The 12,358-nt window shown below is 39.1% G+C and overlaps 1 protein-coding gene across 1 annotated transcript in view; it reads left to right on the forward strand.

Annotated features, from left to right (window-relative positions):
- The window catches only part of adgrb2 (adhesion G protein-coupled receptor B2), a 363,394-nt gene that overhangs the window by 295,323 nt on the left and 55,713 nt on the right, over positions 1-12,358 (forward strand). The window contains exons 18-20 of the mRNA XM_065292273.2: positions 2,362-2,465; positions 5,281-5,383; positions 6,380-6,530. Coding sequence (XP_065148345.1) covers positions 2,362-2,465; positions 5,281-5,383; positions 6,380-6,530 — 358 coding nt within the window. The remainder of the gene's footprint in view (positions 1-2,361; positions 2,466-5,280; positions 5,384-6,379; positions 6,531-12,358) is intronic.

Here is a 12,358-nt window from a genome sequence, read left to right on the forward strand (position 1 = left end):
AACAGAGTGTTTTACAAAGTGGGTTAAACATACTGCGGTAAAAATGTGGAGTTTTTAATAACATGATACAGTTAAGCAGCATCACATCACGGTTGAAAATTTTCCTATTTCATATGACAGTTCACTAAACAAGTAATTAATATTTAGTCACTTACATTTAAGATGCAATGTTGACTGTTTTTGTTGTTTCAGCAGCGAAAATAATTCAAAGATAACAGCAGAACCGTAACATGTCAGTCTGCAACACTCAACCTTATCTTAACGGTGGCGCTATGCTTAGCAAACAACGAAACATTTCCGCGCTCACTATCGACAAACCAATCAAATACATTTAAAATATATATATATTTTTAAATCAGACCAAACACATTTTTATTTTTATTTTCCCTTGCATCATTTAAAAAATGGCTGTGACCCCGCACGCAATTTAATACAGTAAGCTGCGCAAGCACATGGGTCATGTGACACAGTGGTGGAGTATTTTTTTATTTCGTGTATTTAAAATATTTTTTTACTGTGCTTTTATTCAAGTGTGTTGTAATTATTATAGTTTTTATAATAAAATTGAATTAATTATTTTAGTAAAAAAAAAATTTAATCTTTCTGGCGACCCAGTTTTTAATTTTTAATCAAGTCATAAATAGCATGTCTGCTTATTAATCTACCAATATGTTGCAATACAATAATTACGAGGGGCCACCTTTCTCTTTTTTATGAGAATTTTATGTTGCGCTGCACAGAACGACTGGCGAGTGACATTACTATGTGTTTCTCAATGTCAAGGAATGATCCTCGGAAGCCAGAATTTCGAGGATGTTACGTCATCGACATCCGTCGAAGGACTGTTCCAATGTCGAGGATCCTCGGAATTTCAATCAAGGACTGAGTCCTTGTTCGAGAAATATCCCATATATTATATATCCCATATGTAGTAATCAGTAATTCTTTATAAGTAATTAATTAACTTTATACAGTACAAAAGTGGAAAGGGTAGAGTATATAATATCTAAATAATAAAATGACACAAGCAATGTTTAGATCTCACCACCTAAAATCTCATTTATATACTACTATATGAAAAATATCACTTAAAAGACATCAATTGTAATTTTAACAACGTCTAACTACATAAATCACAACTTTTTTTGTAGGAATTGTAACAAGGTGCTTAAAAAACTACCCATGAGGAGTTTTTTCAGCCAATGGAATTACGCGGGGTCCTAAGGGGGCAGAATTGCCAGGGGGGATAGACTTGCTCTTGACACCGGAAAACACCTAGTAGCTATCATTGTGCCCAATCGCCATTAATTGGATACATATGATAAAAAAACATGGACTGACTTAGTTTTCTTCATCCCTGATAAAAAATTCAGTTAACATGACCTCTGGTGTTAAGCATTGCGCAGTAACTTTGCTTCCGAGTAAAACAAGATGCATGCTGAGCGCATGACAGCGACAAAGTGGCTTTAATGCCGCATTTTATTTTGAAAGCTTAAACTTTATAAACATAAAATAAACACACATTTCCTACATCAGCTGTAATATGAATGCTAGCAGTTGGACTGAGAAGCAGTGGGTAGTCCAGAAAGGTTAAGCATGAGTTTACCTGCAGTAACCTCTGGGCTATGATGCTAAATAAGGCCAAAACAGGTAAGATGGAGAATCTAGCTTTGGCCGGAAAATAGCGAAAATAAAGAGGAAATTAAAAGAGGGTTCAAATGTTATTTGGAGAGGAGACCTTTGGCCCTCCTCAACCTGAGTGAAATGTAATCCTCTACCTACACTACAATCCTCCTGTATTTGTTCTGTGTTTTTATGATTCCTCCACCTGTTCCTCTGTTCTGACAAGTTGTTTGTAAAGCATTCACAGAATGGCTGAATTTAGAAGATTTGTATAAATCATATATCAGATTATTCATTAATATAGTCTTGTTGATGTTATGGGGTTAAATATTTGTTTTCATTTACATTTGGCACAAACTCTTATGTACGTGTGTGATTTACAGTGCATTCAAGCTTTACGTTTTACCAGTATACGTGTTCTGCTAACCCAAGGCTGTACCAGTTGCTACAGGAATACTCTTTGTGAATTGTCCCTGCCATACAGTTTCATATCTAGCTATGCTAGATGTATCTCTCATATCACTCTGCTGACTCTTTTTTTCCACATATGTAAGAATGCTCACTTTGTGTATGAGTCTCCTGGGTGCATGCTCGACCTATGCATACAATGTACACTGGGTTTCAAAAATCCAAAGGTGCACTTCTAATGACGGAAATTTGCGTCACCACTGTACACGGGTCTATGACCAGCTAACTGTACATTATCTTATACATGTGCCATCTCTCTCTCATTTTCAGGGTATGGGACCCTCCAGTATGCCGTCTGTGCCCCTCATGGTGGGCTGTGGCATATCCTGCACGGCTCTACTCATCCTGCTGCTCATCTACGCTGCCTTTTGGAGGTGAGTTCAACCGGCAAACAAACACTAAAGCTAACTCGGACCCGCTGAATAACTCTTTTGAGTGTAGTTTCCAGGTTCTGCGGTCCTATGTTGCTAATATGATATTAGCGTGCTATTTTAGGCCATTCACCTTCACTGCCGGTACTCTCACAGGCACAATTATACCATAAAGGATTCATTTTTCAGACTGCAGCTTCCCGTGTGGTGTTGCACAGGCTGGAATAGCAGCTGGCATGGGGTCCATCCACAGTGGGCCAAAACTGCAATTAGCAATAATTGGGAACAAATGAGGGACGGCGGGAGCTGCGTGTGGCGGGACAGGATTATGTGGAGTGTTGGAGTATGCTAGCGTGGCAGCTAACAGCTCCGTGTGGCAGATGGCTTGCACATGATTGTCACATGATTGGCTAATGCCACGTTTTAGTAAGTGGGCGGAGCTTGCTGTAGTCAAGTGTTTGTCTTCTTATTTGTGTATTTTAAGTTAAAAATATCATATTTTATGGTAATTATGCAATATTTAATTGGTAATTATTCCATTACAATATGGATTATGCCGGCTCCCAAGAATTAAATTTTTGATTTGTATTAACGCGTAAGACGCAACACCTTCCTGTTTCCATGTCACTCGCTAAATGATGTGTGTCTGCACACATCCATCACACACTAAATAATTCCCACCTGCCTCTCATGATTCTCGTGCAGCAGGTGGGAATGGAATGCCGCCAGCAGATATTTTTCTCCACCCCTTGTACTTCCTCTCTTCAAGCTTAATGTATCTGCCACGCCATCAAATAGCTTATCACTGCCCACCCTATCACTCAGACCACTGATCCAGAGGACACAGGCATTGTCCTCCAGGGGAAAGCAGGCTGGAGAGTGACATAGTGTATGAGGATTTTTTGTTTGCTGGTGTTTGTGCACGAGAAGACATTTTAGAGTTCATCTGCCGGTCATCTGAGATGCTGCTGAAGTTGTCAATGTTCAATGTAGCAAGACGTGAAACTGGTGCCTGCTTTAGCAGATAAATGGATCCAGCATCAGCTGTGTATAATTAGGCAATGGCAACCGCAAGAGTGCTGCTGTGTTAAATAACTGTGATTCGACTGTAGGTAGGGCTGGATGGTATGATGGTATACTGTTAAATGTCAAACACAACAGCATGTTAGTCTCAGTGAGATGGTGCACTTAAGACCAGAATGTAAGAAGAAGCAAATGCATACGAAGAGACAAGCAGATGAATACATATAGGGAACAAATCCAGTGTTGTAATACGGAACAGCTGCACTTTGCAGACACTTTTGGGTCGCTTAACTCTTTCCCCGCCAAGAGAAAACATTTGCATAAAAAAGTGTTCCTGATAAAGTTTTATGTTAATCTGTCTTACCCAATTTATAAAAATACTGAAGCAATAAAATATTTACTCATTTTAAACTCTATGTATGTTTTGATAATATTTCTGAATCTGATCTCTAACAAAATTCCTTCACAAAAATGCAATTATTTCAGCTTTTTGCTAAACAAAATATATTTTTTTATATACCCATATTTAATAGTTTATAAGCAGAGAAAAATATAGATAGGATAAAACTTCTTTTTCCCCGTTTTGTTTGTTTGATTATTGTTTATTTGAAAGCAGAGAGTCTGTTCTTTTATTTGTATGTTTATATATTTTTAGAAGAAAATTTTCCTGGAAGGCATTTTGTGAAACTTTTGTGAAAATCACAAAAAAAAAAAAAATGCTGGGGGGGGCAACTTTTCAAAAAATGGCTGGCGGGGAATGAGTTAATGAGAAATTCAATTTTATTTGTTGTTTGAATCTGCCCACTGCCTTTTTTGGCTCATGGGACAAGGTGTTGTGATTTTCTGAGCAAACTGACATCACAGGCCCCGCCCACAACCATCCGAAGCCCACAGTTAGGTCATAATTTCTATTTTAAATCTTCTTCACATAATTCATTACCACACATAAGGTGATTGTCTTATTGGAAATGGTGTATGTTTTTTGTATAAATGACAGTAAATGATAAGGGAAGAATCAGCACATTTGCATTTAAAGAGACACACACAAAAACAACACTTTTTCCTGCACACCCCAACTTTGTATAATAAATTATTTATATAGGAAATAGGGACCTGAAACTTTACAGGCACATTCTTGGGACACCTGAGATTAACATTGAAAAATTTCCATATTAGGTGGCCTTGAAAGGATCAGGGCTAAACTTGCATTTTCCTTTTATTAACTCTTTCCCGCCATTGCAGAGTTAACTCGTCAATTAAGAGAAAACGTTTCCCGGCCAATGACGAGTATTTCTGGCTTTCTGCAGTACCGCTATTATCCACCAGGTGGATAAAACCTTATAAAAAAATATATAAAACCCGGAAGTATTGCCCTAGGGCAAACAGCTGTATGTCCGCGTATGTTTTGAGGATCGCTTTGAATCTTGTCTCTATCAGAAGTCCTTCACAAAAAAAAAACTTTTGCTCGAAATTTTGTGTTTTTTAAGAAACCTACCCATATTTGAGAGGTGATAAAAAGAGAAAAAATGAAGGTAGGATGAATTTTTTTTTAAAGCAGATGGTCTGTAGTTTCATTTGATATATTGTATGTTTATATATTTCAAGAAGAACATTTTCTGGAAGGCATTACACTTTTGTGAAAATCATGAAAAATGCTGTCGCTGGCTGGCAACTTTTTTGTAACGCTGGCGGGGAAAGAGTTAAAATCATAGATAAAAATATTATGAAGCATAATTTCTTAAAATGTATATAATATAAATGTTTGTAATAAATTAATTTCTTGTTTTTTTTTCAGATACATCCGTTCAGAAAGGTCCATCATCTTGGTGAACTTCTGCATGTCCATACTAGCCTCCAACGTGCTTATACTAGTAGGACAGTCTCAGACTCTCAGTAAGGTAAGTATGTGTGTACATGTGATTCTCGGCTCCTGTGTGTATGAGAGAGAAATTGAAAAAGTAGTTTTCTAAAGCATCCATATAAAGGCTAAGCTGCAACCCCTAAAAGTTGTCCCAGACTCCCCTGAGATAGCAGTATCTCTCTGATAGAAATAAACAGTGTTAGTACTCTCTCCAGCCTGTCGTGACATTATGTTAGTGGCCACGGTGGAATGTGAGAGAACAAATCACAAGCAGTTTTTCAGGGCGAAGTGTGTTGTAGACTGCCGCATGGAGGCCGCCGGAGGGTCAGCTTTGTGTCGGCCGTGTCAATCACACTGGGGAAGAGCGAGAGAGGCAACCAGGAAATAAACGCTACCGTTCAAACTCATCCTGACGCTCCGAGCTACAAAGAAAGCCAAGGACTCCCAAAAAAGCTGCTTGCCAGGAGCGTTCCCTCAATACCCACTTAATATTTCAAAGGACTCTCATACTGGGCATTAGTTTAAGAGGGTACAGATAAGCATGATTTCGGACTGTTCAATGCCGGTATTTAACATTAGAATACTGTATATGCATCATTATTGTCTAAAACCTCTCCGACATTCCGTCTACAGCTTTTCTTTTCCGTTTGTGCTTACTTAAATAGCGCTGTTCTTTAATTCCAGCCCGCCATTTTCTTCCAGAGTGTTCCACTTGTAACTAACTCTTTTTTTTTTACTTTTGAAGTGTGTTAGCTTAATTCAGAAACACCCAGAGAGAATGTGCTGATACATCTAATTTGCACACAACAGTGGAACCGAGTGGATTTCTTTCAAAGTCGATTTTCCTTATTGTCTCCAGCTCTTTCCCACTTCACTCATCAATCACTTTATTCCTCCCCTATCTCTCTCCACCTTCTTGGCTTCGATAACAAACAGCTGAGAGCCATTTGCACCTCTGCATGCACGCTCTTTATCTTTGCATGGTTTCTCACTGTTTCTCATTTCTGTTTCTCTCTTCATCTTTTCTCTCTAGGGGCTGTGCACTGTGACTGCTGCCTTTTTGCACTTCTTCTTTCTGGCCTCTTTCTGCTGGGTGCTGACAGAGGCGTGGCAGTCCTACCTGGCCGTGATTGGCAAGATGAGATCCCGCCTCATTCGAAAGCGTTTCCTGTGCCTGGGCTGGGGTATGGAACCGCACGCACAGAATTTGTTTTTGAAGGGCTGGAAAATGCATGTTAACCTTTTGTGAGCTGAACGGTCACATATTTGATGGGAAAAGCTGTTATTCACAGTGTACAGTCACACATTTGTGATCAAATGGTGACTTCACCAGCTGCTTGTGAGGCATTCACTGCTAGTCAGCTTTCACTCATGGTTTTAATGCTGCTAGGCACGTTTCCACACCCACAGGTCCTTGAAATCCTTTAAGTTTGTGAATCTGGGGGAAATAATTCAAGGCCCTGGGAAGTTTTTGAAAATATACATACATAGATACAGGTCATTGAAAGTGCTTGAATCTATTTTATACAAGAAGTTTTCTGGAAAAAATCCATATAATTCCCCGTGTAGTGTAGGATTATATCATAAAAATTCTAGACACACGTGCTAAACTGTTCGCTTTAAATGCTTATATTTTCTGTATGCAAATGTTGATTCATACCAAAATGCTTATTTGCATAGTTGTGATTTACACATGAAAACATCTCAGGTTATGTATGTAACTGTTGTTCCCTCAGAAGGGAACGAGATGCTGCGTCTTCCTTGCCATACTTCCTGCATTCCTGTAGTGCTGTCTTTGACAAATTTTCAGATAGCGATATACTTCCTGGCTCCCACTTCACCCTGTCTTTGTTGTTGAGCTTCACCATTGGTTGAATTTGATATACACATTCAGACGCACTTACCCCTGGAGGCATCCCTAAAGTGTCACCGCAGTGACGCAGCGCGAGGTCCCTCTAAAGGGAACTGCAACAATGTATCTTAAAAGGTAACATGATGTAACCTTGCTCTCACTTGAAATGTGTCCCCACATTTAGTCCTTGCATTTGAGGATATTGGACCTGGAAAGTCCTTGAAAGGTCCTTGAATTTGAAGTTAACTAAGGCGTGGGAACTCTGCACACCCAATACACCCAAAATAAATCCATCATTAGTGATTACGACACTGTTGTCCTCTATTGTGCCGGGTTTAAAGCGGCAGCCTGCTGTGTTTGCTCTATTAAACAGAGGTTTGCACCCTAAATAGTGCACTTACTGCCACCAACTATTAGCACAGATCATTAATGCTGTACCACCTTGTTTTTGCCCATATTCTGATGGAATATAGCATTTTAAGCGCTAATTTTAAGTGCTTCTGCGCTCTTCTATCATGGCACTAAAACTGAGGCCAATAGTTTTAGTTATGCAAATCAAAACTCACCACTGAAAAGGTTAAACTGGTGGATACATTTTGAGGTATTGTAGGTGCTTTCTAGTTGGTCATTCTAGCTGGTCATTAGTGGTACAAGCTGGCGCCCAGCCATAATTTATTAACAAACCTACTTGGTCATGTTATTACCTTTTGGTTGCTGATAGGCTGAACCAGGCCAGCTATTAATCTATCTGGACCAACAGAAACCAGCCACCGTATCATACTGGAAAAATTCATGTTAACCTATTAAACTGTATGGTCACATTTGTTATGCATGGGAAAAGCTGCCTTCCACAGTGTACGGTCACACATTTAATCGAATGGTGACGTCACCAGCTGCTGTTACCATCCAAAACGCAGCTACAAGCTGCTTTTCCAGCAGTGTGGAAGTGATTGAAGTGATTTTATTGAAATGCTAACAACACCGCAGCCTTTTCATCCAAATAATTGATGCAGCAGTATAGCGTGCCACTTTTTTCGATTAAAGCACGTTTCATTGTCTGGCATGTCGGTTTGCTTCCATCCAACCCAGTGATACGTGTCACAGAGCTCAATGTTATTGCTGTGCTGCCGGATGGAGATGTTTGATCTTTGATAAGAAATGCATTGTATGGTGTCTGTCTCCCGAACACAGGAAAGATCTGAAAGGAAATTTAAGGAGTTGCAGGGGCCAGCACATTTGTTTTGTAACTTATTGATCCACTATCGCTTCCATTAGTTCATAGTTGCCCTTTGCAGGTTGAGTATTGGAACAGTGAGTCTTAGAAAAAAGAACATTATTAGAAAGCATCCGCATTACTCAGAATGTACAATATGATTATTTTCTGACACGTTGCTTGGTGGGTTGTACCTGTGGAGGCAACTTGGTTTTTAATATTTAAGGTCTATCAATAGATTTCAGTATTAGACAGTCCCTCCATTTTCATAGCAAAAATCACATATCTTAGCAGAAAGTTGAAAAATGTTCACACAAGCGCAGTCGTGTTTCCTGTTGCCATGGGAACGTTATGAACAGTGACGGCTGGTGACTTCTTTTTTTGAAGCGCACGATGCGAAGTTCGTCACAACATGTATGTAGCTTGTCATGTGTGTGGTTCGTCATTTCAAAATATGTGTTCTGCGTATTTTAAGAAAACATGCCGCAAGATCAAGGATTTTTTTTAAGTAAAATATAAAGTATTAAAGCATGCAAGTCTTCAGAGTCGAGGTATACAATGCATTAGTTTGTGATTAGTATGTTCATAGTGTGATATAAAGTGTTTTTAGGCAGCATATTTATATTGACCCGTTTTTTCAAACAGCATACGCATCTGAATTGTGTGGTTTTGGAAATGATCACACTTTTTACCCACATCAAACTCGTGTTTATTTGTTGCATAGTACACTTGTAGCTCTTTCTTTCCCTTTCTTCCATCCTCTTTGCCCTCCAAAACCAGAGTTTTTCTAATTGCTGTAATTTCCAGCGTTAATCAGAGCTTTGTTAATTGCATGAATATTTCAGAGGAGAGCTCATTATGTGTGGACGTGGTACACACAGAGAACAGAACGGAAAAGTCTAATTAGCACATGACTGAAGCTGGCCTCCCTGACTGTGATGGCAAACACAATCGGGATGCTACCAGCAGGGAAAGCCAGGAAGATCTCACCGCACACTGATGTAGGGGCTGTTTAAACCTGGTATTAAGATGCGTTTGGTCGATCAGATCACAAGTGGATGACCCTAAATACAGGTGTAAACGGCGGGAACACATTTTAAGCTCATCCACTTCAATTTTCAAAGGTAGTCGAAAACGCATTCGACCGGATTGCTTTTGGGGTGTAGATGCTCATTTGGTTGAATGTGTTTAAGCAGGCACAAAAATCAGCGTACGAATGTGTGATGTACCGAGTACAATGGTTTTCCATCGATTCATTGATAAAACTAAAGCAGCTGCGCTCCGCCTCTCATTTTTGTTTCATTTTTACAGTTGTGCAAGCTTATTTCATCAATTGCTCTGATATATCTGACAAAGTCCTGTCATATACCTGTACAAAACACAAGCAGCGGTACTAAAATAATATTAGTGCAGGTCACTCGTGTTTTAAAGAGCACCCATTTTATTGCTAAAAACAACGTTATTTTGTGTATTTTGTATAATACAATGTGTTTGTGTGGTTTATGGTTAAAAAACAGAATGTTTTCCACATATCGTACATTTTTGTAGCTAGAGACCCCATTTTGCGTGGAGGTGTGCACGCCATTTTTTGCGCGGCTCCGCATCCGAAAATGACCGAACTCGAGGCGATTCTGACCGTGACGTATCTCTTTGATCAATCCAAGCAAAACAATGTATATATAATTATTTATCTGACATTCTGTAAGTAAAGTATGGAAACTTTGCAGTTCAAAACACGAATTTTTTTACGTAATTCAGAATGTTTGGCTTATATTTGTATTGAATGAACCACTGGACAAGGAATAAAATACAAACCTTAAGATGTATGTACTGTTTGTTTAGTAAAAACGTTAACGAAAGCTCTGATGTTACAAGCACCAGGGTTGTTCCAGCGTACGACGACTTCTATTCTCTTCTTTATGTTTGTTTTGACTTGATTGCTCGTGTCGCCCCCTGGTGGTTAAAAAATGGTGCAACAGCGAGCGCGTCAACTATAAACCCCTCGTCCATTTGGTGAGACGCACATGCTATCCGCGGTGGCTTGCATTGCGGACCAAAGCGCGAGTATTTACAAAGCTTTACACACCAAAGGAAATGTAAAATCATGAATCGTTGCTCTTTAACGACTCGCCCATAGACCATCCCCTCGAAGATCTCAGGACAGAAGCAGTCGAAAGTGAACAAAAGAGACCAATTAAAACACCAGGGGTCTCATTTATAAAGCGTGCATATGCACAAAACGGGGCTGGAAACATGCATACGTCAGTTCCCATGCAAGGTTGATATCTATAAGAAACAGTGGCGAACCGTGAGTACTACAGCTGGGCCTTCAAAATATGCAATGAAAGTGCAAATGCCTCTCCAAGCGCAATTACGCATGGCGCAATAAATTAAAGTCACAATTTTAATGGATAGGTTCTACTTACTACACCGCCTGAATTCTTAAAAACAGGGAAACGGAGACAAGTGAGCATGGGGGAAATAAACACCCAAATAAATTAAAGAGTATTTTGTTTTTCGTAAATTTTTCGATTCAGAATATAATACTAGGCTATTCCTATTTTGTTAAATCATACAGTGAACGTGTAAACATTCTGAGCACGCAAAGTTAAATTACAGAATGGGCATTGTCTGCCTTTAAATGCAGTTTTAAAGTTTAAAATTACTTTAATCTAACTGATCAACACAAATACAGACTCTGCTGCTCTGTAATGACAGTCAGGGGCTCTGTAAATTTGCGTTTAACAAGCTTAAATTATGTTCTTTAATTTATTTTTGTTTTTTTGTAAATATATATTTAGCTGTAGGATACCTTGTTAATCTTTTTCATAAGGGTAAATATAGCAACCTGCATTCTCAGTGCACCTCCTTATGGCTTATAACTGTTAATAATATAACCAGGGCTCGCAAAATCACTAGCCCGAGCCCCCAGGTCCCGGGGCTATTGCGAATTCTTGTCGGGCTACCAAAATGTATCTCCGCCCTGCCCATCGGGTATATGGAGGAAAAAATATTTGAATGTTTTTGCATTCTCTTAGATTTAGTTAGGTAATGATATTGTATGTAATTTGGCGTCGTCTGTCAGTCATTACTATCCTCACGTAACAAGTGAAACTGTCAGGAAGTGAAAGTATAATAAAAACCCATTATTTTTCTCGTGTTCACGTCTGATATGCGCACATTGCTCGGCGCTTCTCTGCACGCGCTTCTCTGCACGCGCTTCTCCCGGCTGTGCTCTTTACGAGTACCCGCTTAAGTAATTTCGTTTTTACCTCAGCCCTATCAAGCTAGCCACAACGTCAATCACGTTTTCCGCCATTTACCTCAACCACTCTCACCGCAGAGATTCGGGCCATTAGACTGTTTACGGTCTATGATTAGAACTTCTTCTTCTTCTTCTTTGGTGTTTTACGGCAGCTTGCATCCAGTTTGTTGCATGATTAGTACTTCATGAAGGCTTACAATGTTTTGTTTTTTACCCGCCCACTTGAAATCAAAGCGTGATTGGTCGATTTGCCCGTCACTCTCCACACCAAAACACATAGCTTGGCCTTCTCTGGGATTCGTGAAGTCCTAACAAATGAATGAGCCAGCTAACCGTGCCTTAATAGAGACAGACGATTTTGATTGGATAAGATGTTTTCATGACATGAACCTGACAGTAAGCTTAACGTTAGAACATAGATGAGAGAAAATATATTACATGTCTTTTATTAAATTAAATTAAATAGAAATTTAAAAATGTAAAAACATATTTTTATTGAATACTTTATTATTTATTAGTATTATTATTATAAAAAAAATTATTATACATTTTTTTAGGCCTTCTCTGAAGGCTAAAAAGGCCCTGAAGGTTCCCCACTGATAAAAAAAGAACTTGAAGGGAGAATGGGCTTGAAGGGTGGGATCTGAGGATGATTCACAGTTTTATAAATGAGACCCCTGGT

The sequence above is a fragment of the Paramisgurnus dabryanus genome, chromosome 19 (assembly GCF_030506205.2).
Source record: "Paramisgurnus dabryanus chromosome 19, PD_genome_1.1, whole genome shotgun sequence".
NCBI classification, from domain to species: domain Eukaryota; kingdom Metazoa; phylum Chordata; class Actinopteri; order Cypriniformes; family Cobitidae; genus Paramisgurnus; species Paramisgurnus dabryanus.